At 56.8% G+C, this 22,195-nt stretch overlaps 3 protein-coding genes across 7 annotated transcripts; 2 read left to right on the top strand and 1 right to left on the bottom strand.

Moving 5' to 3' along the window:
- Positions 1-1,193: 1,193 nt before the first annotated feature.
- On the top strand, positions 1,194-12,279 carry LOC147042025 (tyrosine-protein phosphatase non-receptor type 14-like). Of its 2 annotated transcripts, XM_085937503.1 has the most exons (20): positions 1,198-1,628; positions 3,906-4,261; positions 4,333-4,508; positions 6,265-6,362; positions 6,787-6,854; positions 6,933-7,003; positions 7,071-7,158; positions 7,227-7,315; positions 7,397-7,484; positions 7,550-7,632; positions 7,701-7,761; positions 8,066-8,132; positions 8,234-8,706; positions 8,786-9,895; positions 10,208-10,333; positions 10,414-10,632; positions 10,693-10,821; positions 10,895-11,129; positions 11,222-11,385; positions 11,463-12,279. In XM_085937503.1, the coding sequence occupies exons 2-20, from the start codon at positions 4,088-4,090 to the stop codon at positions 11,589-11,591; spliced, it is 3,648 nt and encodes a 1,215-aa protein (XP_085793629.1). In that variant the 5' UTR covers positions 1,198-1,628; positions 3,906-4,087; the 3' UTR covers positions 11,592-12,279. The 2 variants fall into 2 exon arrangements, with proteins under 2 accessions (XP_085793631.1, XP_085793629.1); XM_085937505.1 differs by lacking the exons at positions 10,895-11,129; positions 11,222-11,385; positions 11,463-12,279 and having other exon boundaries at positions 1,194-1,628; positions 10,414-10,692; positions 10,771-10,821.
- Positions 11,840-15,407, bottom strand: LOC147042024 (N-lysine methyltransferase SMYD2-B-like). Of its 3 annotated transcripts, none has more exons than XM_085937514.1 (12): positions 15,245-15,407; positions 14,717-14,780; positions 14,463-14,573; positions 14,275-14,335; positions 14,008-14,132; positions 13,858-13,925; positions 13,558-13,660; positions 13,364-13,474; positions 13,097-13,208; positions 12,828-13,002; positions 12,654-12,762; positions 11,840-12,568 (listed from the first exon to the last, which is right to left on the bottom strand). In XM_085937514.1, the coding sequence occupies exons 1-12, from the start codon at positions 15,391-15,393 to the stop codon at positions 12,491-12,493; spliced, it is 1,266 nt and encodes a 421-aa protein (XP_085793640.1). In that variant the 5' UTR covers positions 15,394-15,407; the 3' UTR covers positions 11,840-12,490. The 3 variants fall into 3 exon arrangements, 2 of the variants coding, with proteins under 2 accessions (XP_085793640.1, XP_085793641.1); XM_085937515.1 differs by having other exon boundaries at positions 12,654-12,713; XR_015068879.1 differs by having other exon boundaries at positions 12,471-12,568; positions 12,654-12,758.
- Positions 12,455-22,183, top strand: LOC147042023 (adenylate cyclase type 8). 2 transcript variants are annotated; one of them, XM_085937506.1, is made up of 25 exons: positions 12,455-13,798; positions 13,867-14,190; positions 14,351-14,602; positions 15,702-15,810; positions 15,898-16,005; positions 16,364-16,546; positions 16,677-17,480; positions 17,546-17,695; positions 17,757-17,887; positions 17,974-18,085; positions 18,161-18,288; positions 18,375-18,533; positions 18,600-18,828; positions 18,939-19,109; positions 19,169-19,269; positions 19,357-19,558; positions 19,630-19,722; positions 19,806-19,966; positions 20,038-20,119; positions 20,183-20,341; positions 20,435-20,581; positions 20,651-20,743; positions 20,828-20,942; positions 21,043-21,245; positions 21,362-22,183. In XM_085937506.1, exons 6-25 carry the CDS (start codon positions 16,391-16,393, stop codon positions 21,578-21,580), a joined length of 3,615 nt encoding a protein of 1,204 aa, XP_085793632.1. In that variant the 5' UTR covers positions 12,455-13,798; positions 13,867-14,190; positions 14,351-14,602; positions 15,702-15,810; positions 15,898-16,005; positions 16,364-16,390; the 3' UTR covers positions 21,581-22,183. The 2 variants fall into 2 exon arrangements, 1 of the variants encoding a protein (XP_085793632.1); XR_015068878.1 differs by lacking the exons at positions 20,828-20,942; positions 21,043-21,245; positions 21,362-22,183 and having other exon boundaries at positions 20,422-20,581.
- Positions 22,184-22,195: the final 12 nt, after the last annotated feature.

Genomic DNA, 22,195 nt, shown 5'->3' with positions numbered 1-22,195 from the left:
TCTTGTGCTGTCAATTGGCTGCCAAGAGCAGTCACGCAGGCAGACAGATCATATTTGCCGCAATCTGCTTATGTACGTTGCTTTCATCGTCTATCCATCCGAACTACAGGATAGTGCTTACAAGTACCACGTTTGCTTTTTCTAAGGCAAAAGCATAGAAAAAAGACAATTGAATAGAATGTAAGAATGGTGAATTCATTGCGATTCCAACTTGTTCAGCTGGTGGCAGTCATGGAGAGACAAACGAACATGTATTTAAAAAAAGAAGCTTTTCTGATTCTTCATCAGTAAATACTATTTATTCATGTTTTTAAAACATGAATAAATACATGAATCTTTGGCCTGAAATAATTGTTCCCATACGCAGCAGTACTCGTGTTAGCCACAAGATGTCACAATTTATTCACAAATAAGAGAATGTCCAGTTTTCTCTCTTTCTAAAAAAAAAAAAAAAAAAAAAAAAACATTTGCATTGAGACGTTGGCTATTTACCCAAATAGGAAGTCAACAAGAAGAATAACAAATAATTGTATACGAAAATATAATTCAATGAACAACAAAAGTAGCAGCTGTTTTAAGGCAGCAAAATGAATTAAAGGGAAATCAGATACCATAACTGTTACTATGGAAGATTTTTTTCGAATAACAAAATTCCTCACTGTGTTTGCACATAGTACAAACTTATTCCAATAAAGTTGTAACTCAATTAGAGGAGCGAAAAAGGCGGGAGGCTAGAAATGAGATCAATGCCTTGTAGTTGTGTGGAAAAGCCTTTTAGCAGGAGCTGCTCTTGGAGCCCCGCATTCCTCACATTTCGGACTTGTGATGTCACTGCCTGCTGCCTTCACGCTACTCGCCAAAGCTAGGGAATTTTAGGAGCAACAGCTCATTTTCATGGGGTGGCCTGAGAAGAAATCCCAAATAAAATTCCGTGACTCAAGTTGATCTGGATGTGGCGGAGAACCACTACTGCTGTTGGGCTATTTAAGGGTGGGCAGCGTCTATTACATTTCTCCAATGTTCTTTTTGCATCTTCAAACAAGTTGAATGGAGTGTGTGTGGAAGACAAAAACGTGTGCCTACTGCAAAATGGCCACTTTGGAATAATTGCCTGTGTTCCGACATTATTTGGTACTCGTGAACGCATCTAGCGACTCCGTCTCACCCCCGCCCACTCGTGTCCAGAACGCCCCCGTAGGGCAAGCAGCGTCGGCTCCTCTGCTGGACTGGACCGCTCCGCTCCGTGCCGCGCCGCACCGCACCGCATTGCCTAGCAAAGACGCCCGCCCAGCCCCAGCGAGACCACGTCGCTACTGCTCGACTCTCCGCCACGGCCAAGTTAGCCCACTCGTGAGAGAGACGGCTCGGCTCCTAAGCCTTTTTTGGTGCCTGCCGTTCAACTCCGAATTAGACCCGCCGAAAACTTTTTTTTTTTTTTTTTCCCTTCCCTGGCGCCACCAAATCGAGTTTTACGACTGAGATTTATTTCCCCTCCGCAGAGAGTACGTCGCAAAATCCTGAGTTTCACGTGGAAACCTAATCCACACTGGATGGGGATTATGTTTTCGCTGTGAAGGAGAGAAGGAGACGGAGAGAGGTCTCTTCGGGCCACATCGGCATGTAGCGGGGTGAGTTGGACTCTTTCAAAGTGTTTATTTGTGCTACTTTTTGAATGAGTGTTGGGTCTGCCCCCCCCCCCCAAATGGCCGGGCCACGTAAGGAAGCTGACGGTGCATCCCAAATATTGTCACGACTTGCTCCCCAAGGGGTTCTGTGGAGCATTGGCTTGCATTGGCTTGCATTGGCTGACATGGTTGATTGAGTCTGAAATTGCTCCGCCAAAGTTGTTTACATGGCGCTTCACGCTCGCTTCAAAATGACAGCTAAGGGAGCAACCTACATGCCTAAGCGCAAACAAAGGCCGAAAGGTCACACAGCCCATCATTTGGAGCTTTACGATCAAATAATGAGCAAATGACCAATTAAGTGGAGCAGCCTTTGCTTCAATTGCTATCCAATCGGGCCTGATTTGCTGAGGGGAACGAGACTTGTTTTCTGTTTCTGTGAAACACTTGTCCTGGAAGCGACGCCCCCCCACGTCAACCTTTCTCTGCGTTTTGGAAATGGGCTGGAAAAGGCCACGTGAGGCTCACACGGCGAGGGGAAGGGGGGGGGGGGTGTCACCCCGACACCCATCACAACTTTGTGAGTGGGGTGAAGTTTGCATTGGCACGGCCTCAGGTCTGCTGCCATCTCTTGGTGAAAAGGAACGCAGCTCTTTGAGTACATCTTCATCTGCGATGCCAGAGGCCGTGGGTCAAATTTGGCCGCGGGTGGAATTGGGCCACGGGTGGAATTTGGCCGCGGGTGGAATTGGGCCGCGGGTGGAATTGGGCCGCGGGTTTGGCCCCGGGCCTGACCTCAGACATGCTTGCTCCGAATGAAGTCCTAAATCATTCTTCGATGACATTGTCAGCGTATGACCTGGAGATTTGATTCCAAAACAGTTGAAAATGACAGCAGTCTGGTAACGATGACACGGCAAATGACACACCGATCTACCACCTGGATCTTCACCGTCAGATCAGTCCCAAATATTGCATTCATAGTAAAATGCCTTTGTCGTTTGTGTTTTGGAACGCGTCCTTGCACAACTCTTACATATTTGAATGCGTATGCGTGTGAACGATGTGCGTGTTTTGACATGCACCTGTAAAAAAAACCATGCACGCACGCACGCAAACATCTAAAGGCAAATATTGCTGCAGGGGGCGTGCCCCCCTCCCCCACGGACATCTGGCGTCTCATGTCCAACAGCACGCTGTGTAAATGACATGGTAGCAGGGCCAGTGGTTTGGGGGGAATACACGGCACTTTGGCTGGCCGGGGAATTTGAAAGCTGTGAAGAATTCCGCATCTTGCCAGCAGCGCCAACTTAGCTCAGCGAGCGGCTGGGGGCGGGGCCAATGCTTTAGTGGTCTGCGTGTTTTTGGTGAAGTTGCTTCAAAATGTCGAGCACCGAAAAAAACCAACATTGCGCATCAACATAGCCCGCTTGTGACAAAGCGTGTTTGGACCTGCCCTGTTATGTCTGATGCTTGGCTTCGCAGGTGCGAAGGGGTGGAATGTCAATCACCGCGAGCCCCGCCTCCCATCGTGTGCCAGAGACTACCAAACATACGTGCGATAGATAGATAGATAGATAGATAGATAGATAGATAGATAGATAGATAGATAGATAGATAGATAGATAGATAGATAGATAGATAGATAGATAGATAGATAGATAGATAGATAGATAGATAGATCTGAGCTGAGCTCACAATAGCTGCTGACAAGCAGGCTTGTGTGTTGTAAGGTCCTTTTTTTGCTCCCCCCCCAACGTGGGTCGCTTTGGCTTGGCAGTGGGTGGGAATGCCATGGAAAAAGTGAGCAGGGCTGCGGTTTGGGGCTCTTGATGCCGGCCGGCTGGCCGGCTGTTGATTTTTCCCTCCTTACCGTTCTTCTTGGGAACAAGTGGAAGGACATGATAAGAGACGGCGCAGCTCCTCTGTTTCCCACAACCTTTGCCCCGCCCATTGGTGCCGGTGCGCTGGCTTCTTCCTGTCTGTCCGTTGTTTTTGTGGCCGTCCTCACACCCTACACCCTAGTGTGTAAGCTGTGAATTTCAATTTTGGTCCGGCTCGGCGAGCGACGCGACCGATGACAGTTGTGTCGTGCGTTTGAGCCGGCTGGAGTGCAGCAAAATGAGCAGATGATCTTTCGAGAGACATCTGGCCTCCCGTCCGTGCATTTTCTGCCAATCTGTCCGTGACAATCGACCAATTCTGTCCTCGGATTGATTGGCCACCAAGGAACGTGATAGCAAGCGGCATGGAAATGTGTTTTTGTCTTTCTGTCTCCAGCGGCGGCGCTCCTGTCCTGTCCTGTCCTGTCCTGTCCTGTGGTGTCCTGTCGTCCTCCTTTGGGAATGGGCCAGCGTCTGGCCACGGAGCATCTCCCCACACGGCGCCGCGGCCCGAGCGCGAGGGGGGCCGCGAGCAGCTCCTAAAGTGGCTCGGTCTTCAGCGCGACCTTTGAACTTGCCATGCCCTTCCGGCTGAAGCTGCGGCGCACGCGGCGCTACAACGTCTTGAGCAAGAACTATTTTGTGACGCGCATTCGGCTGCTGGACAACAACGTGATCGAATGTACGCTGTCGGTGGAGAGCACGGGGCAGGAATGCCTGGAAGCCGTGGCGCAGCGGCTGGAACTACGCGAGGTGAGAGAGACCTCCGTTGGCGACTCCGCCGAGATCTCCTTTCTGACGCCCCCCCCCCCCGTGGGCTTTAGACGCCCTACTTTGGCCTGTGGTTCCGAGGGAAGACCCAGGCGCCGGCGCAGCGTTGGGTGGAGTTGGAGAAGCCCCTCAAGAAACAGCTGGACAAGTTTGGCAACGAGCCGCTGCTCTTCTTTGGGGTCATGTTCTACGTGCCCAGCGTGTCCCGCTTGGAGCAGGAAGCCACCAGGTAAGAGCGCAGGTTTGTTCTGCAGAGGCCACCATCTGCTCTGCTCTGCTCTGCTCTGCTAAAGGGATGGTATTCCAGGAATCCCCTGCGGCCTTCTGTGTGTGCGCATCTGTCCATGGTGGTGGGGACAGTACAATAGTCTGCTACTATTAGCGCGCTTGCACAGCGTCGGCAGCACATTTTCATTCCGCTCCCGTATTTAGTTCTCTTTCAGCCCTTCCCTCCTTTTTCTCCTTGTGTGAGTCAGGAATGTTGGCACAGCCGTCCAGCGTAGGAGGCGGACCACACATTCCTCCAAAAGGAGAGCGGGGTGGGGGGGCTGGAGAAAGGGGCCGATGTCTGCTTTACTCAACAGACACTCACTCACTCACGCACGCACGCACGGACACTCCTCCCAAGAATCCTCGGCGAAGGCAGCTGCCGTTCGGCAGAGGACCTTGTCACAATGCGTCGCTTGTGGGGCCCTATGCGCCGCCCCGGCCGGGCAGGCTTTGCAAAATCGACCCCCACACCACCACCACCACCCGCTCACTCCAAGCTTGTAAACAATCCTCTCAGTCCCGAGGTTTATGTTGACGATGACTAAAGAATGGCAAAAAGTGAGTGCAAAAAGCTGGCCGGCTGCCATGGATTGCGGGAAGCCATACTTTTTTTTAAATGCGGCTCTAATTTTCACAGGGTTCACGCAAAGGTGAATTTGTCCAGAATGTAAATGTTTTGCAGCCAGACTTGTTGTTTGCTTTACGCCGCGTTGGTTTTGCGGTGAGAAACCGCTGCCTTCCCGACTTTTCTTTTTTTGGGGTGGGCGACTTGAAGTGTAATTACGCACACCCAAAAATCGTAATGCTCTTTTGTTGTAAACATAGTGACTACGGCACGGCGGCTTGGCTTGATTTGGGGTCGGCTGCCAAAAGCAACAGTGGGCAAAGTGTGGCTCGCTCGCTCGCTCGCTGGCTGGCTGGCGATGGGGTTTGCTCCGCGGCTCCCCCTACGGCTGCCAACCGTAATTATTTCCCAAAATAAGCGCTGCCCAAAATGAGCAAAGACCGGCCCACGTCACGTGTGCGTGCGCCCGCCCTTGTGTTTGGCGTAAGGATGCGAAAATGTGAAGCCCAAAATTCACCAAAGTGGCTTTAGGAGGAGTCAAATGTTGTCATGAGTGTCCAAGGCACTTTACTCAAAGGAAGAGAGAGTGAAATGTCCTCCTTTGAACAGTCCGCCATAGTTTGACACTTTTGCTCTTCCTCGGCTCCGCCTCTCTCGACCGCGTCGAGCTCCGCCCGCCGCCTCCCTCCCTGAAGCCGCCTCGGCGGCGCGGCCTGGCTAATTAGAGGGTTGCCACGGGAACGGAATGGCATCCCAGCCAACGGGTGTAATGACAGGGCGAGGGAGGAGGCGCGCGGGGACGATTATAGGCCGCCCCGACAGCGGCTAAAAAAAGGAGACGAGGCTCCGAGGTGAAGGTGAAAAAAAAAAAAAAGCAAATCAACTGCAAGTGTGAAAATGAAAGCGCGACACGGCTCGGGATTTCTTGGCCCCCAAAACACGGCCCCCCCACGTGGCTAGAAGTTGAACGTCATCTTTTGTCACGACCGTTCCAGCCGAGACAAACGGCAAGAAAGCTGGCGTTACGCGAGCCCGCCGGCGTTACGCGAGCCCGCCGGCGTTACGCCCTGACCGACCTCTGCCGAGCTTGGCTTTCTTTCTTTGGTCTTCCTTCTTTCTTTCTTTTAGACGACGTGTCTCTGTGTTTCAGGTACCAGTATTACCTTCAGGTGAAGAAGGAGTTGTTGGACGGACGCCTCCACTGCACGGTGGAGCAGGGCATCAGACTGGCCGGCCTGGCCGTGCAAGGTAAGAGAAGAGAAGAGAAGAGAAGAGAAGAGAGCGCAACCTCGCGTGCATTTGCTCAGGTCATCTTGACTTTGCTACCTAATATGGCCGCCGAGAGAGAGCGCGCCCGCCCGCCCGCGCCCACGCACGCGTGCACGCACGCCACTTCACTTCCTATGCTATCACACACACAGAGCAGAGTGTCCCTCCCGCTTGCTGTGTGTCTCTCCGGACGGAATGTAAACGGAGCGTTTGCTTATCGCCAGCGCCAAGGTCAGTCTTGGCCCGCGGCAGGAAGAGCGTTATCGCACCGGCCGACATCATGTTGGGCCTGGGAAAGTCACGTGTTATGAGACTCATTAAGGGGAGGCAATGGGGGGGACACACGCACAGACTTTCTGCTGACGTCAGCATCAAGAAAAGGCTCGTCTTACTTTGCTTGCAGCCGACTTTGGGGACTTCACTCAGTTCATGTCTCAGGACTTCCTGCGGGAGTACGTGCTCTTCCCAGTGGTGAGTAGCCCGTCGTCGCCATCGCCGCCACGGCACATCTGCCCGGCCAACTCTCTGGCCTGCCTGTCCAACGACTAGAACTGGCCTCACGGAGACGAGGTGCTGGAGGAGTGGACGCAGAAGGTGGCCGAAGAGCACAAGAGCCACTGGTACCGACCCATAGCGACCGGCGGCTGGATTGTTTTGCCGCCAAACGCTAACGCCTTCTGCTCGCAGTCGAATGGCGCCGGCCGAAGCGGAGCTGCTCTACATCAAGGAGATCGAGAAACTGGACGGCTTCGGCCAGGAGAGTTTCGCCGCTAAGGTGCGTGGTCCTGCGCCGCTCCAAAGTCTCCCCGACAGATTTTAACGGCGCCCTCTCTCGGCGCGCAGGACAACTACACCAACGACATTTTCATCGGCATGTCTTTCGTCGGCGTCTTTGTCAAGCACAGAAACGGCCGATCCATCATGCTCCACAGGTCAGCGTTTGTCTCGTTGGCGCTCGCTCGCTCGCTGGCTCGCTCGCTGGGGGTGAAAACGCGCCTTGGCTTGCGTAACAGGTGGAAGGACATCGGCACCGTGGCGCACAACAAGTCGGCCATCACCGTGGAGATCACCAGTCGCGACGACACCATCATCTTTCACATGGTGAGCCGCGCCAAAGCGCAACTTGCCAACATACTACATTCGGCCATCAAAATGAATCTTCGCAGGAGGACATGGAGATGGCCAAGTACATCGCTCGTCTGTTCACGGCCAGACACAAGTTCTACAAACAGAACAAGATTTGCGCAGAGTGAGTCTGTACGCAAAGCGCACATTCACCTACGGCGCTCATGTTCCTCCTCACGCGTGTCTCTTCAGGCCCGCTCGCTCTCCGGCGCCAATCAGGAGGAGGCCCACCTGGACGCACCGCCTTTCTCTGGTACGAGTCAAGCGTCTGGCCTCTCATTTTTGACCTTGGCGTCGCTGCCACGCGAAGCGGTGGATTTACGCGGCTCCTTGGCCTCCGGACAATGGCAGCTAAAGGCGACGCAATGGCCGCTCCTCGGAGAAGATTCTCGAGTCGTCGCTGCTCGTTCACGGCCAAATATGCCGACGCGGGCCGGGAAGTCTCCGAAATAGACCTCTTCATTCAGTAGTCATCGCGCTAATAGTCGGTCTTATTCCAGCAGTCCGTATTTGAAAGGGATTCCCCGACAGCTCTCTTTTCTCTTCCTTTCTGGCAGCCTCGGCCGCAGTCGTGCAACTTCCAGACGGTGCATTCCCAGTACCAAGACACAAAGAGCTCTCAAGGTACGCTTGTCGCCCGGCTGCCCGCCCGCCCGAGGCGCCCGGCTTCGGCCGCTCCGGTGTGAGCCACCTGTGTTGTGCTGCGCTGCGCTGCCGCCCCGTAGACAGCATCTTCCACCACGAGGAGCCCTACTACAAGTCGGAGAGCAGCCTGGAGCGCTGCCAGGCCGCCGAGTTCCCCTTCCGCAACGGCGCCCTGCCCAACGGCGGCAGCGTCTACAGCAGCCCCAGCCTGAGCTCGCTCAACCGCTCGCAGACCTTCGTGCCGCCCTCGCCCGTCTCCTCCGACCTGAGCATCCCGGGCAGCGAGCTGATGCGCCCCGACTACATCCCCAGCCACCGGCACAGCGCCATCATCGCGCCGTCCTACCGGCCCACGCCCGAGTACGACGCCGTCATGCGGCAGAAGCGGCGCGTGCTGCACGCTCAGCACGACCTGCACAGCCAGTCGCTGCGCAGTCTCAACATCAGCAACGCCTGCGCCTATCGCCAGCCCGAGGCGCTGGTCTACAGCCAGCCCGAAATGAGGGGCCCCTACCCCGGCCCGGGACCCGGCCCCGGCGGGCCCTACGCGCAGGTCAGGATAACCGTGTCTGTCGGGATTTGCGCGCCTGGGCCTTGACCAGACCGTATGTTGGCCGCTTCCTGCCTTGTAGATCAGCTACAGCAAGCCGGTGTCCCACGGCGGCCCCCATCAGGGAGCGGCGGGGAGCGGGCCTTGTCGCTCGCCACGCATCAACGGCGGGAGCGGCGCGGCTGGCGCCGGCACCTCCATCTCTCACACGGTCAGCACGCCCGAGCTGGCTAACACCAAACAACAAGGGAGCGGCGGCTACGGCGCCTCGGCTCACGTGGCCAGGCACCCGGTATCGCGCCCCCCGCCGCCGTATCCCTCGGCGGCCTTCCGGCCGGCCACCAGCACGCCGGACCTGGCCAGCCACCGCCTGCGCTGCATCGGGGGCAGCAGCCCGGAGCTGGTGACCCGCATGGTGCAGCTGTCCGTCAAGACCTTCCAGCCGGACAGCTCGGCGGTGGTGCGCCAGTCCCTGCAGGAGGTCAGCGAGCCGCTCACCACCGCCGCCGCCGCCAAGCACCGCTCCACCCTGGGCAAGCGCCACAGCATGGAGGTGATCGGCGGCACGAGAGGCGCCGGCCTGGAGGCCGTGGCCGTCAAGGGCATCAACGCGCCTCTTCACCGAAGGAATACTCTGAGGGAGCACGTCATGCCCCCACAGCCCATGGCCCAGCAAGCCCCGCCGCCGCCGCCATCCAAAGATTTGGCCATTCCCACCCCCCCGCAGAAAGAAGCCCCGGTGGCCGCCTACCAGCATCAAAAGACTCTCTCCAACGCCACCATGCTCATCCACAGCAGCGAGAGCGAGGAGGACGAAGATGAAGAGGAGGAAGAAGAAGAGAGGCCCGAGCTGGACGTCCAAATCCCGGGTCTCAACGAGGACATCAGCATCAGCGCCCAGTTGCAGGCCGCTCTGGCCAAGCTGCCCAACAAGCCCCCTCCGGAGTACCCGGGCCCTCCCAGAGCCCCCGGCAACGTTCCCGCTCGCAACCGCCCGGTCGCCGCCGAGCCCGGCCCGTCCCGGGGGCCCGAGGACGGCCAGCCCGCCGGCAACGTCTTGGGGCCGTCCATTTCGGAACCGGACCTCACCAGCGTGAAGGAGAGGGTGAGGAAGGAGCCGCTCAAGGAGAGGCCCGTGTCGGAGATGTTCTCCTTGGAGGACAGCATCGTGGAGCGGGAGATAGCGCAGAGGGTAAGACTCAACTCCTCAAACAGGGCATTGATCTGCATCGTTGCCATTTGCTCGACTTGGTTAGGTTGTTTATTATGAGAAATAATCTGCTTTAGATAGCGCGAGGCTCTGTGGCCCGCTAAAACCTCCTCACAGGTTCCTATTCTTCACATTGTGCCAAAAGAGATGGCAACGTCACCTCGGTTGCGTGAGGGTCATTAGCTAATCCGATCCCGTTTCAAAGACCAAAGGAGGGAGGGGCGGGCCAAAGTGCTTCACAATATGTTTGCCACGGGCGCCAGCGTGACCGCGGGCTTCTCCTCTCTCCTGAAGACGTTGGAGAGGCAGAAGATGTCGGCCGACTCGGCCAAGCGACCGCTCATGATGGCCGCCCTCAACGGCCTCTACGCGGCCCGCAACCCCGAGCGTCCGGCCGACGAGGGCGCCGCCGACGAACGGGTAAGACCGCCGCCGCCGTCTGGCTCGCAGTCGCTCTTTGGGGTTTCGAGTGGTCGAGCGCTCTGGTCGCCGCTCGCCAGTGCACCACGTTGGAGCTGAAGCTGGAGGAGGAGCGCGTCTTCAGCGAGTACGAGCAGGTGCCCAAAAAGAGGGCGGACGGCGCCGTCACCACCGCCGCGCTCCCCGACAACGCCGAGCGCAACCGCTTCCGCGACGTGCTCCCGTACGAGGAGAACCGGGTGGAGCTGGTGCCCAACAAGGAGAACAACACCGGCTACATCAACGCCTCCCATATCAAGGTGGGCCACGGGGAGCCACGCCTTTCTCCGTGGGCTCTGACGCCATGATTTTGTGGGCAGGTGAGCATCCGAGGGGAGGAGTGGCACTACATCGCCACCCAGGGTCCGCTGGCCAACACCTGCGCCGATTTCTGGCAGATGGTGTGGGAGCAGGGCGTCAATGTCATCGCCATGGTTACGGCTGAGGAGGTACGCGAGGCGGGGCGGGCGGGCCGGCCGGCCGCGGGCCGGTTGTGTTTCAAGCTTTGCGCCTGGTTTCCAGGAGGGCGGGCGCTCCAAGAGTCACCGCTACTGGCCCAAGCTGGGCTCCAAGCACAACTCGGCCACGCACGGCAAGTTCAAGGTGACCACCAAGTTCCGCACCGACTCGGGCTGCTACGCCACCACGGGCCTGAAGGTCAAACACCTGCTGTCGGGCCAGGAGCGGACCGTGTGGCACCTGCAGTACACCGACTGGCCCGAGCAGGGCTGCCCCGAATACGTGCAGGGCTTCCTCTGTGGGTGATCGCCCGCCCGCCCGCCCATCGTGCGCGTTTGCTTCTGGCCGGCCGTTTCATCCCCCCACCCCCCTTCTTTTTCTTCTTCTCAGCCTACCTGGAGGAGATCCAGTCGGTGAGGAGGCACACCAACTCCATGCTGGACACCTCCAAGAGCCCCAACCCGCCCGTGGTGGTGCACTGCAGCGCAGGCGTGGGCCGCACCGGCGTGGTCATTCTCACCGAGTTGATGATCAGTTGCCTGGAGCACAACGAGGTTGGTACCTCGCCCAACCTTGTGTCCAGTGCCAAAACAAATGGCGCTGGCTCATTGTCGGTTGTCCTCCCGTTTAGCCCGTGGAGATCCCCACCATGCTTTCGGGCTTGAGGCAGCAGCGGATGCTGATGGTCCAGACCGTTTCGCAGTACAAGTTTGTCTACAGGGTCCTCATCCAGTTCCTCAAGAACTCTCGCCTCATCTAAAATCATCTTGCTTTCCAGACACTGTAGCCACTTCAGGCGCTGTCTAATTTATTTGTAGTATTGCTTTGCCTGAGGCAAGCAGCTCAACCCTGTGGCTTACCAAAACAACAAGAGAATAGGTGATGTCATCGTGCCTACATCGTGCCTGCACTTGCGGCAACTCTGTGAATCCTATTCACGTGAGCTGGCTTCCTTTCATCGACTGGGCTGAAACTTAGCAATAGCAGTGCGCCCCTCCCCCCCCCCCCTTTTTTTGTAAATAGCCTCCAATTGTGCCTCACCCAAGGAACTATCTTAGCCCAAACGTTTGCGGTCAGTATTTATCCTTCGACGTGTTTATAAAATGACATTTAGTTTTTTGTTCAGACACTCGTACTGTGTGTAAAATCATTCCTGACTTGGTACTATGAAAAATACCGCAACCTCTTCAACTATGCATGCGTGTTTTCTGAAACAAATATATATTTGAATGTATAGAAGCGTATAAATGCAGTATCTGTGTTGTGTTGCGTATAAGGCAACCCGCGTCGGTCACTCGCCATTTCACTGTTTGTTCCTATCTTTGTCCTGGCTGCGTGTGCATGCGGACGGACAGACGGACGGACGGACGGACGTTTTGCATCTGCATTCTCCTCCTCGCCCGAAAACATGTACTTGCTCTTCATGCAATAAAGCCTTATTTTCTCTACGCCGCTGTCAACTAGTTTATGGCTAGAGTGAGGTTGGCCGCGGGTAGCTAGGTTAGTGGGGACTCGCCCGACACAAGCAAGTTGGGAGGCAAGTTGACATTTGAACTTTTGCAATTTGTTGCCATCCGTAATGAAACGAATCGTCCGTCATGACGCCGGTCGGCCGGAAGCTCGTTGGCTGGACGGATTTGGAGGCGGCGGCGTGCATTCCTATGCGGCCAGTCGCTCGCGCAGTTCTCGGACGTAGAGATGATCTTTCCCGTGGGCCACTTCCATGATGCTCAGTGCCTGCAGGACAAACGATCCGCTCGTGATCGATCACACGGGTGCCTGCCTGGCTCCCTAATGGCGCCGGTAGCAAAAGCGACGGCACCTGCTGGAGCGCGTCGACCCCCGCCGAGCGTCTGTCCAAGGCCAGGTAGAGTCGGGACAGCTTCAGGTACAAAGCCGACACGTTGAGCGAGTAGGCCGGATACAGCTGGCTGCCGTGACACAAAGTTCGAACGTGCCACGTGCTCCCTCATTCATCTTGTAAGATTGCTTTCACCTGAATGGTTGAAGGAGCAGCTCTCCGTAGCGCACGGCAGCGTGGAGGTCTCCCTGGTAGATGCACACGCCCATGGCCTGGTAGTCGAAGTGCAACATGTAGACGTTGGCGTCGTCCAGCACGCCGCCCATCTTCTCCAGAGTCTGCTCGCACGTCTCCAGAAGCTCGCTAGGGGGTGCCAGAGAGTCAAGGACGCAACGGGACAGGCTTTCCAACTCAACGCTTTGAAATTCCAAAAGGAGCACGATGGACGTCACTTTCCAGGATATTTTTCACGCGTTTGAGTTCCTGGAAGTCCCGGATGCTTTTGCGAGCGTATCGCATCATGGCCTCGGCGTCCGCCGGTTGGCCACGCTTGCGCACTTTCAGCTTCAGCTTGTCCTGCGCTCAGGCACGCAAGCAAAGAAAGCGCCATTTGCAATTAAGGCGTGTTGTGCACGTCCGTCCGTGCATTGAAGTGTGTTCGTGAATCGTGGCCAATGTTTTGCCTGTCTTTGAGTGCATTGCATGTTCTTGTTTGTATTTTGTGTCGTCACTTTGGATCTGGTGCGACACTCTTCGCAGTTGCAGGTGAAGTAGTAGGACTCTCGGAGTCTTTGCTTGCGGTCGTCTGTCGGGTAGAGCAGGTCGATGTAACTGATCAGCACCTAGCAGCGGGAAGCGCACGCGCGCTCGCTCAGATCATTGGCTCAACAATAATATCGTTCGTTTGTGCGTGCGTGCGCCTCACTTCATCCCCAAGCTCCATGTCCCGGACGGCCCGCACCTCAGCATCGCGACCCTTGAAGGTCACAACCGCGTTGGGAACGCAACTGTGGTTGAGCAACGCTACACTGCCAAAGACAATTATTCCGGCTTGAATTTTCATGTTCAACCAAATCCCATGTGTCCTTATTACAGCCCAGAATCCCAAAAAGGCCGCAGGTCCTCCTGTCAACTTTCCTGCTGGCGAACAACGCGCAACTCTTTTGGTGAGTATTGGCTCACTATGCAGCAGCGTCCTGTGCATGAGGATTAACTTTTGTCTTACTCTGGGTAGATTGCAGTGCCCACCGGGGACAATTCCTCATCCTCGATCGTGAAGCCATTACAGGAAACCTGTGGACAAAGAAAATCAGGTCAAGATCCCCGAGTGACTGACTGAAAGTGGGTTCCAAAAAAAGAAAAGAAGCGATTTTACCTGTGAGAAAAGCGACAGAAGCTCTTTGGAGTCGGGAAAGTCCAAATGTTTGGAGTAAAAGCGATGCAGTCCGGCTGCGTCCGCCTGGCCGTTGTCTCCTTTCTCCTTGTCCGCGTCCTCCACGTCTGCGACGGGAAGACGCCCGCTTAGACTTGCCAGTTTGCGCTTCAAGCCGGGCTTCACGTAAGCAAGCGTTGGGCTTCAAGTGTGTGCGTTCAAATCCTGCTGGAAATGGACCTGACTGGTGTGGGGCGGCTTTGGACTCACGTGACTGCATGTCTCCGACCGGCAGGATCCTCTCGGACGTACTTCTTTCTTGCTGCGTTTTCTGCAGGGAGGGGAGGGGAGGGAGGGAGGGAGGAGCGCAGCGTTTCAGCCGGGACCTGAGCGAGCCGCCGCCGGGACCTGAGCGAGCCTCCGCCGCCTTCCTCGCTCGCTCGCTCGCCAGCGCTCACCTTCTTGGCCAGGATTCGAGCCACCAGGCGGCTGCTCTCCGACGGGCGCCAGTTCTCACCGTAGGCCACCATGGCCGAGCACTCCAGCTTGTGCGCCGCCCAGTCGCCCTTCTGCGCTCCACGCAGGGAAACTCCAATTGGTAATTGGCACATTTTGCTTTTCTTTCAGGGTGGGGGTTGGGGGGAGGGGGGCAGCACCTTGCATATCACTAACATGAAATGTGCATAGCGAGCGGATGACCTTTGCCCCCTACCTGACATTTGACATCGCAGTAGTGGGCTTTCTTGCACTTTCCACATCTAGCCAGGCTCTCCTTCCTGTAAAAGACATGGCACCTTTCCATCCTTTTCTACTTGCGGCGTTACTTCCACATACAGTAGTTCCATGTTTTGACCAGAGACCATTCTGATGATGGAGATAGTATTTTTTTACTAGGCTTCCACGTTCGGTAACCCGTTTGAACCTTTTGGGAGCTCCGGCCGGGGTGGACGTTCCATATCAGCCCAGTCCCCCTCCCCCATTACGTGATGACGAGAAGCAGCAGTTGCAAGCGACGCCCGGCCGGCCCATTGGGCAGTATTAATAGCGCCGACCTTACGGAGGGCCAAATGTCGTCCTGAAAGAAATGCCACCGTGCCAATGATTAAAAGCTCTGTTGAATTTCATTCCTAACAATGACATTGGCAATTGGACCAATGAAATGCATTTTAAAAATGGACTCGTATGAAGAAAGCAAACAGCACTTCAATTCAAGGCGAGATAGTTTGAGTTGTCCAGCCACCTGTTGAGGCAGAAGTCGCAGCAGGCTCCCCGCTCTTGGGCCGAGAGGACGCAAGCGTAGGGCGGGCAGGAGAAGAGCAGCTCCCCGACGTGGAAGGCTCTACTTACCCGAAGTCCTCGCCCTTTGTCCGGGCTCTCGAAGCACTCCATGCCGTCCGTGCAGCTCGTGGTGACGAGTGGCCCGACCCCTGCTCTTTCTCCCCCCCCCCCCCCCCCCCCCTTTCTCGTTGCTTCCCCCGCCTGCCAGTTAGTGAGTGGGCAGAACCACCCAGACTAGAGAAAACAATGAGGTGAATGCCAGAGAGAGAGAGAGAGAGAGAGAGAGAGAGGGGGCAAGCAAGACTCGGCCTGCAGGCAGCATGCAGCGCACATGACCTGAGCTTTGCAGAGCAGAAGAGAAGAGAAGAGAAGAGAGGAGAGAGAGAGAATGGCTGCTGACTAATTAATCCTCTTTGCAGCCACCGCCTGCCTGCCTGCCTGGCTGCCTGCCTGCCTGCCTGCCTGCCTGCCTACCTGCTGGCCGGCCACCCTGCTCCCTGACAGTTTGCCGACTTCCTTTCAAAACAGGTGCTCATCTACAATCCCGGCGGATCCACGTTTGTCCCTTGTTCTGCCTGTAGAATGACATGAAGAGCATTTTCCCCTTTCCCGAAGTTTTGTACGGAGCGGACGCGAGAGAATGTGGGGCAAAATGAACGGTGACGGACGGGCTGCCTCTGAACCCGAGCGTGAGCGCTGGCCGGATACACCATCACACTACAGGTCAGTGCTCGGCGGACGTGACTCGCGTCGACCCGTCGGACGCTCCGGTGTCTCCGACAGCTTTAGGAGAGAACATTTTTACTTGCTGTGCAAAGTGGAATCAGTAGACACGGCAAAAGAGCGGAGCGGCGTTCCGCTTGATCCCTATTTCAGTTCAGAGCCTACTATTCCGAAAACGGCGCGCTAATAGGATTGGCCGCGATGGAAGTGAGTCACGTGTGACAAGAGTGGACAGCCAGAGCCACCTGGAGGACTTTAACTCAGGGGGCATTAGCCAGCTCCTATCTAAATGTGGCCACCAGATCATTGGTTGACAAGCTTCCGGCGCACAATCCCTCTTTGCAATGCTCTTCCTTAGATCTGAGGTCAGCCACTGAAGCCCGCCATGGTGACCTTTGCAGAGACCACGCAGGTCTCCTCCACGGAACTGCGCGAGCCGCCCCGTCCCGGCGCCACCCTGTCCCCGGGGCTGAGGCGGAAAAAGATGCTGTGGCAGAACGCCGTCAAGCATATCATCATCCAGCAGGAGCTCAGCGCTCAGGTGAACGCCGCCGGCCTGCCTGGCTGGCTGCCTTGCCCGGCTGCCTGCCCGGCTGCCTGGCTGCCTGCCTACCCCGATCTCCCTCCCGGGAGAACCTGTCCCAATGGTGCTTTTGCGGCGGGCGCGACAGGTCGGCGTGGAGCCAGCTCGCAAGATCTTTGTGACGGACGCCTACATGGAAGAAATCAACCGGCAGATCCGCAGCAAGGCGTCGCGCGGAGTCAAGCGGCGCTCCTCCACCTTTCGAGTGCACCCCTCCCACATGCGCGGCTCCGTCAGCCACAGCGTGGGAGGGCCCGGCGGCGCCAACGAATACGCCAGCGACGCCGACTTCTTTGTGCACTGGGGCCGCATTATTCACGGCATTTACATCCCCACCCTGAGGCACACCTTCAAGTCCAAAGAGCTGGAAAACCTCTACCAGCAGCACTCGTCTCACCAAAGACGCAACTCCCTGGCCATCACCAATGTGATCGATGCCGTGGCCAAGCTGCACATCCTGGTTCTGTACCTGGCCTTGGCGCGCAAGGAGGAGGAAGAGGCGGCGGCTCTGGCTGCGCCGGCTGCGCCGGCTGCGCCGGCTGCGCTGGCGGCGGCCGACCCCCTGCGAGGCTGCTTGACGTGCGCCTTTATGGTGTTTGCCGTGGCGCTGTGCGTGGTGGTGCTCACCTTTAAGGACTCCATGTCGCCCAGGTGGCTTCATTACGCCGGGCTGGCCAGCTGGCTGTCGCAGACGGCTCAGGTTGTGGGAGGACTGGTCTACGGTCTGGAGAAAGACCCGTCGTGGTACCTTCTGTTCACGCTGTTTGCCACGTACACGCTGCTTCCCCTACCGCTGGCGTGGGCCATGTGCGCCGGCTCGCTGACCTCGGCGCTGCAGCTGGCGGCCGAGATGCTCCGCTTCCGCCACGACGCCGCCGCGCTCTTGACCAAGGTGAGCTCGAGATTCTCCACCTTCTGGCTGCTCCGTTCCATCCGGTGCAACTTTGGCGGTGGTAGGTGCTGGCCCGAGGGCTCCTGTACCTGGGGATGAACACGGCCGGCTTCTTCATCCACTACCTGAGCGATCATTCGCAGCGCCAGGTGTTCCTGGAAACGCGGCGCTGCATCGAAGGCCGCCTCCGGCTGGAGCAGGAGAACCAGCGCCAGGTAAGACGCGCCCTGCCGGCAAGGCGGCTAGGATTTGACCAGCTCCGTTTCTCTGGCAAAGGAGCGTCTGGTCTTGTCCATTTTGCCCCGCTTTGTCGCCTTGGAAATGATCGCCGACATGAGCTCCGTGGAAGACGAGCTCGTTCCTCAAGAGTTTCACAAGATTTATATTCACCAGTACAAAGATGTCAGGTGGGTGGGTTAGTTCTCTTGCCAGTCCTCCCTCAAATGCAGAACCGGATCTGATGCGTCTCTCTGTGTCCGTCTCCGCCGGGCAGCATCCTTTTTGCCGACATCAAGGGCTTTACTCTGCTATCCATGAACTTGTCGGCTCAGGATTTGGTTCGGACCCTCAACGAGCTCTTTGGACGCTTTGACCATTTGGCCGAGGTAGAGAGCCGAGCCGAGCCGGCGCGCTATCGCCCGCGTTTTGCTTCGAGGCCAACCTGGGCGTGTTTGTCGCAGGAGCACCAGTGCCTGCGAATCAAGATACTCGGGGACTGTTATTATTGCGTGTCCGGGGTCCCGGAACCCCAGCGCGCCCACGCCCGGCACTGCGTGGAAATGGGGCTGGCTATGATCAACACCATACGGTGATGACGCCCGCCCGCCCGGCCGCTCGCTCAGTCGCTACCGAAACGCGTCTGACGCCGTCTGGCCGCCCTCTCGCCGCCCTCAGGTCCGTCCGCAGGCAGCTCAACTTTAACATGGACATGAGGATCGGCATCCATTCGGGCTCGGTCCTGTGCGGGGTGCTGGGTCTGCAGAAATGGCAGTTTGACGTTTGGTCTTGGGACGTGGGCATCGCCAACATGCTGGAGGCGGGCGGCATACCGGGGTGAGGGGCTCCGGCATAGCGGGCGGGGTGAGAGGCTCCGGCTTTCATTTCCTTTTTGCTCCACAGGAGGATCCATATCTCCAAGGCCACCCTGGACTGCCTGGAAGGCACCTACATGACAGAAGACGGGCGCGGAGGCGACAGGAACGAGTTCCTGCGGCGACACAACATCGCCACCTTCCTCATTTGCCCTCAGGAGGACATCCCCCGAGATGAGCACGCGGAGCCTCGCAAAGTCCGCAAAACCAGTCGCATCCACCAAACTCCTTTCGGCAGCGCCGTCGACATGAACAGCGTGCGTCTCGACTGCGGGCCTCGCTGCCTCGCTGCCTCGCTCCCTCCCTCCCTCCCTCCCTCCCTCGCCGTGGTGCCGATGGGCTCAATGTGGCGTCCGTCGCCTTGCAGATCTTGGCCTCGTTCACCAACGGGTCGCTGCCCAACATATGGCCGTCCACCTCCAAGGAAATCAACCAACGCATCAAACGCGCCATCCAGGTCCGCAGCAGCGAGCGTATGCACAAAGAGCACATCAGTCCTCTGTCCCTGCTATTCAAGGACACGCACGTGGAGGACAAGGTACGCACATGGCGGGCGCGTTGGCCCGCTCGCTGTCTGACCTCTCCTCCCGTCTTCAGTTTTCCCAGATGAGAGACGAAATGTTCAACTCCAACCTGCTCTGCTCCTTCATCATGCTGCTCTTTGTCATGGCCGCCCAGGCCCTCATCCCGGCACCCAGGCAGGGGACGGCCGACAAGCCGCCTCTCGGTTCCTGTCCTCAGACACTTTTCACCACTCATCTGTTCCCTCCATCCCTCCCTTCCAGGCTGATTCCAGCCATTGTGCAGTTTTCCCTGTTCCTGCTCACCTACGCGTCGCTGCTGCTGCTGGCGCTGGCCGAGGAGTTCAAATGGAGCCCGGCCGCGCTGCAGCAGTTCTGCTGCTGGATCCACGAGAACAACGGCGCTCGCAACACGCTCACCCTCACTACCGTGCTCATCAACTTTGGTTTGGCCTCCACGGACATTGTGAGCGAGCGAGCGAGCGAGCGTTCAAAGAAAAGACTTTGCGTGTCAAACTCACACACATTTGTGTGTAGTTGTGGTGCGTTCTGACGGACGTGGGAGGAGCTCACCAGATGGAAAAGGCAAACACGGCGGCGTCGGCTCTCACCGTGTGTTCCTACCCGGAGGTAACCAAGTTGAGTGAGGTGAACTTGGCTGGCTGGCCGGCTGGCTGGAGCTCCAAGGTGGCTCCTTTCCCTTCTTCCCTCAGGTGTTTGTGCTGAGCGGCGTGATCGCCATGGTGACGTGCGCCGTGTTTCTTCGTCTCAACTCCCTGCTGAAGCTGGCCGTTCTGCTGCTGGCCGTGGCCGTCTATTCCTACTTCATCCATCTGGCCTTCCTGTCTCTGGCGCGCCAAGACACGCCGCACGGGTCCGACTCGCAAATTCAGATCTTAACGCGTCCGGGAAGTTTTTATCTTGGTCTTTTTTGTGGGTGCACAGGTCTTACTACGTGAGGAGGAAAGGCATCGCCATCCTCCTCCTGGTCATGTTCATGGTGGCCGTCTTTTACAACGGACGCCAGGTACCGACCGAGCCGTCCGTCTTTGGCGAAGATGGGTCCGACTTGTGTTTGCTGTCTGTCCAGTGGGAGGCCACCGCCAGGCAGGACTTCCTGTGGCGTCTGCAGGCTCAGCAGGAAGTGGAGGACATGCGGGAGCTGCGGGAGCACAATGAGTGTCTGCTGCACAATATTCTGCCCATGCACGTGGCCCGCCACTTCTTGGACCGCAGCAAGAACGATGAGGTGCGTGAGCGCAGAGCGGATCCGCCGCCGCCGCACATTGATCATCACCAATCGTCCCCAATTGGCTCATTGAGAGTCAGGGTTTCTCTGCAGGAGCTCTACTCGCAGTCCTACGACGAGGTGGGGGTGATGTTTGCGTCTATCGCCGGATTTAACGAGTACTTTGAGCAAAAGGAGATCAGACACCAAGGCGTGGATTGCCTCCGACTCCTCAACGAGATCATAGCCGGCTTCGACGAGGTGACCGGCGTTAGCTCGGCTTAGCTCGTCTCGAACACATTGGTCCGGAATCAAATGTTTGCCGTCTAGTTGCTGGAGGAGTCGTACTTTCATTACGTGGAGAAGATCAAGACCATCGGGAGCTGCTACATGGCCGCTTCCGGTCTGGCGCCCGACAAGCAGGTGGGAGGGAGAGAGCCCTTTTTTTTGCTTTCCACGTGAGCTCTCCTAGCCACGGGTCTGACTCCTCATCCACCTCCCTCGCAGCCGTCCATGGACGAATGGAATCACTTGAGCGAACTGGTTCTATTTGCTCTGGCCATGCAGGAGACCTTGAAGGAGATTAACAGGCACTCGGCCAAAGACTTTCAGCTCCGTGTCGGTAAGTCGCCGACGGCGGACACGCGCCGCGGCTCCTTGTCCAGCGACACTCGGCGGGAAGCGGACATGAAGCTTGTACAAGCTATATGTCCGTACCTTAGGCATCGCTCACGGGCCGGTGGTAGCGGGCGTGATCGGTGCCAGCAAACCGCAGTACGACATCTGGGGTTCCACGGTGAACTTGGCCAGCCGCATGGACAGCACGGGGGTGAGCGGACGCATCCAGGTGCCCGAGGCCACCCGCAGGATCCTGGCAGAGTGGGGCTTTGTGTTGGAGCTGCGCGGGGAGATCTTTGTCAAAGGGGTGAGTGAGTGAGTGAGTGTGGGACCACCGCAATGACTCGCAGACGTGCGTGTCCCGCTTGCGGCGAGTCCACGTGTGACGCACGCACGCACGTCTGTTCTCTTCTGTCCTTGCAGGTGAGCGAGTGTCAGGGCAAAGTGCGCACCTACTTCATCAGCACCATACGCAGCAAGAGAGCCATTGCGGCGGCGACGGACGGACGCCCGGGGGCCAAGATGGATGGACGCATGACGCTGGCGGGCATCGTGTTCAGCCTGGTCCAAGCCAGACACAAGGAGAGGCTGAGGGAGACCAACGGGGGATTCGCTCTGTCAACCTGCAACCTCAAGTGCTGATGGGAGAACCCGTTCAAAGTAACCCAGACTCCAATTCTGCCATATGCAGTAGCCTGACGCATCATTTTCAGTGCTTTGTATGGTGACAATGAGGACGTTGTCAATATGACAAGGCCAATTGTCATCGGGGTCTGAAACCTTCAAGCCAAACCATTGTATACCTCAAATCACAACGACCTCGACAACCTCTCCTCCAATGAGCAGTATCATCTTTCAATGCTTGATCTTTAACTGTAGTCTTCTGTGTGGAATAAAAATAAAACATTGGCTTTTATTTTGGATAGCATAGCTCAGTGCAAAAAAAAATCTGGAAATGTTTACTTGCATCTCAAATTTGAAAACATTGTTGACCCGTGTTTTTCAAGTAATCGTGCAGTGATTTTTTATGTTTATTTGTTTATTTTTCAACCTGACACTGTAACCTACTGTCCAAACAATGACTGTATTTCTTCGCTAGTTTTGAAAACGAGCGCCAGTAGTTTCTGATGACGACGCTTTCTAGACAAATGAAAGCGAATAGCGAGCGTAAGAAACTCTTGCAAGATTCTGGACGATTATTCTCGACTTGATTAGTGCTGTCTACACGGGGTCTGATCGTCTATTCAATACAGATGG

Source organism: Syngnathus leptorhynchus, chromosome 18 (genome assembly GCF_054491065.1).
Source record: "Syngnathus leptorhynchus isolate UIUO chromosome 18, UIUO_Slep, whole genome shotgun sequence".
Lineage (NCBI taxonomy): Eukaryota > Metazoa > Chordata > Actinopteri > Syngnathiformes > Syngnathidae > Syngnathus > Syngnathus leptorhynchus.
This window is presented reverse-complemented; position numbering and strand designations above follow the sequence as displayed.